The sequence below is a fragment of the Lepeophtheirus salmonis genome, chromosome 2, assembly GCF_016086655.4.
Source record: "Lepeophtheirus salmonis chromosome 2, UVic_Lsal_1.4, whole genome shotgun sequence".
In the NCBI taxonomy this organism is placed as follows: domain Eukaryota; kingdom Metazoa; phylum Arthropoda; class Copepoda; order Siphonostomatoida; family Caligidae; genus Lepeophtheirus; species Lepeophtheirus salmonis.
This window is the reverse complement of record NC_052132.2, coordinates 35,478,543-35,481,273: the sequence shown is the minus strand read 5'-3', so window position 1 is coordinate 35,481,273 and position 2,731 is coordinate 35,478,543. Positions and strand designations below refer to the sequence as shown.

Genomic DNA, 2,731 nt, shown 5'->3' with positions numbered 1-2,731 from the left:
GTAGACTGCGCGAGGCGAGCGCAAATTGGCGCAAAAATATTTTTTTTTTAAACAAAAACGAGAAAAAATAAATCGGAAAAAAGTATAAATTAAAGTGAAAAGATATTTGATAATTATAATGAGTGTTATAATTAAATATGAATCCATCTCAGGGGTACTTTGGGACAAAAACGCGTGAGGGGTGAGTGGGGTGGCAAAGAGGGGAAAACGAATAATCATAATATTAAGGGGGTTTGTTTTTTGTTTTTTCATCACAGGACCTTTTTTTTAAATATCACATCACAGCTAATTATATAATAATTATAGTTATATTAATAATAGTATGTAATTAAATATATATTAATTAAAATAATTAATAAAGAATAGTAATAAAGGGATTGTTTTTGAAATGAAGATAGAAATTGTTGTATTTCGTTACGTTGAAGTAAATATGGTTTTGGGTAGGAATTATTCTCGTGTATTTGGTGTGAATGTGGTGTTTGTTGGTGAATTTTGGGGTTTAATGATTCTGCATATGGTGTGAGACCATTCCCTGCGGAGACATCATGGGAGGGCTGTGCTGATGAGAGGCTGGCGAACATTGATTCATGGGAAGGTGATCTTGATGAATGCTATGATGATCTGTGGGAGGATAATGGGCACCTAGGCCATCATCCATAGGATTGTACTCTCCACCCATGTTTGGTGGAGTCATTCGTTTCTCCTTTTGGCGACGATTGCAGAACCAAACGCGGACAACCTCTTTCTCTAGCTGTAAATGATCTGCTAGAGAAGTGATCTCGGCTGCGTTTGGCTTAGAATTCTTGTTAAAGTGTTGTTCGAGAGCTCCTTTGATGGAGACTTCAATACTCGTTCGCTTCTTTCGTTTCCGTCCCTGAGCTGCAATTTTATCAATGGAGGCTGAGGTTCCGGTTGTTGAGTCGGCTTCTGCAAGCCACTTTTTGAGAAGAGGCATGAGTTTGCACATGTTTTTAAAACTGAGTTGAAGAGCCTCGAAACGACAGATCGTCGTTTGGGAAAAGACGTTTCCGTAGAGAGTCCCTAGGGCAAGGCCCACGTCTGCTTGTGTAAATCCTAGTTTTATCCTTCGTTGCTTGAATTGTTTGGCAAAAGACTCCAGGTCATCTGAAAAGCAAGAGTCTGTTTCGACTTTAGTAAGGGCAGGTCGGAAGGGATTTGGGGTAATAAATAATATGAACTCATGAAAATGAAGCTCAGTCAAAATCAGAATTAATTGATATGCGAATTGAAAAGTGATTTAAAATTGTGTAGGTAAAAGAAAAACTTTTAAAAATAAGATGATGATTAATTTTAAAGGCTCTTAGTTTTAAAGGTTGTATCAAAGTATGTTTAAATTCCTACCAGGAGATGTAGTACCTGAGGTCGGTGTATGCATTCCTTCTTCGTCCGTTCCGGATCGAGGACTGGAGTTATGACTTTCTCTATGATGATAACGATCCGAGACAAAGGGGTGACTCATAGGACCCCCAGGGATCATTCCATTCATTCCTCCATAGGCGGGATGGGATGCCAGTGGAGAGGGTGAGTTTGGTGGATGATTGTTGAGAGAGGAGGAATTATTATTAGATGAGGATGAATTATTATTCGAAGCGGCAGAGACAGCTGCCATGGAACTCAGATATGGAGAGCTGGAACTGGGTGGAGGCGAGTTCCAACTGGAACCTCCACCACCCGGAGTACCCCCTCCATGGAAACTCCGAGTGGTATTTGAATGAAAATCACCGGGACTCTGTGGCTTAATGTCCTGATTATTGGAAGTAAGTGAGGAGTTCGACTTGAGATCACTAGGGTAGAGTGAGGCATGATGATGCATGGATGCCCAATGATGAGCGGCTTCTGGAGGAATTCCCATCCATGGATGAGGATGATGTTGTCCCATAAGGGCGGGATGTCCATTATGAAGAGGGTTATGACTCTGTGGAGGCATATATTTCATTTCGTGGATCTCTCCTCCACGGGAATAGTGTCCAGAGTTCATGAGGCTTCCCGCATTGAGGAGGCTCTCAGCTTCACTCCCGTTATTATTCGTGGAGGAAGAGTTGGAGGATGGGGGAGCATCCCCAGCGGATAAATACGTTGTGGCCATCATCGGTAACAGTGAAGGGGGAAACACAGCTAAACGACGATGTTGCTAGTCGGCTAAGACTACCAACAACAACCACGAAAGCGGATAAACAACAACTAGAGTCCAAGGTTCTTTTATTATCCTTCTCAATGATGATTCCGGAGAGGGGAACGCCGAATTAACACAAGAGTAGAGTAAATAAGTCACTTGCACTGCTTAAAATTAGGCATGAGGACACGATTTCTTAAGTAAGTGTAAGGGTTGAATATATATATATGTATACTCAAATAATCATTGAATAAAAACTAAAAACCAATTAATATTAATAACCTAGTATTAATATCAGTATAATTAATGTTCAAGGATCGTATAAAAAACCGTATTTTGTCCGTGTTCTAGACTCACGAATGTCCGACTGATTCTTTAGCGGGGAAAAAACGTAGAATTTTGTTATTCTTATTATTATTTTTATTTCCACATAAGAAGAAGAAGTTGTATATGAGCGCCCCGCGAAAAAAGAGAGCCCTTGTGGTGGTGGTGGTGGTGGTAGGGGAAGTGCTCTTATTCCTAGTTACATGGTTGAATCGCGCGTATGAGAAAAAGCGCTCTCTTTTTCTAAGTAATATTGTAGAAGAAGTTATATAT

At 40.4% G+C, this 2,731-nt stretch overlaps 1 protein-coding gene across 2 annotated transcripts; it reads right to left on the bottom strand.

Moving 5' to 3' along the window:
- Positions 1-380: 380 nt before the first annotated feature.
- Positions 381-2,503, bottom strand: vvl (ventral veins lacking). 2 transcript variants are annotated; one of them, XM_040707711.2, is made up of 2 exons: positions 1,363-2,503; positions 381-1,140 (listed from the first exon to the last, which is right to left on the bottom strand). In XM_040707711.2, the coding sequence occupies exons 1-2, from the start codon at positions 2,108-2,110 to the stop codon at positions 500-502; spliced, it is 1,389 nt and encodes a 462-aa protein (XP_040563645.1). In that variant the 5' UTR covers positions 2,111-2,503; the 3' UTR covers positions 381-499. The 2 variants fall into 2 exon arrangements, with proteins under 2 accessions (XP_040563645.1, XP_040563646.1); XM_040707712.2 differs by having other exon boundaries at positions 1,378-2,503.
- Between the last annotated feature and the right edge of the window lie 228 nt (positions 2,504-2,731).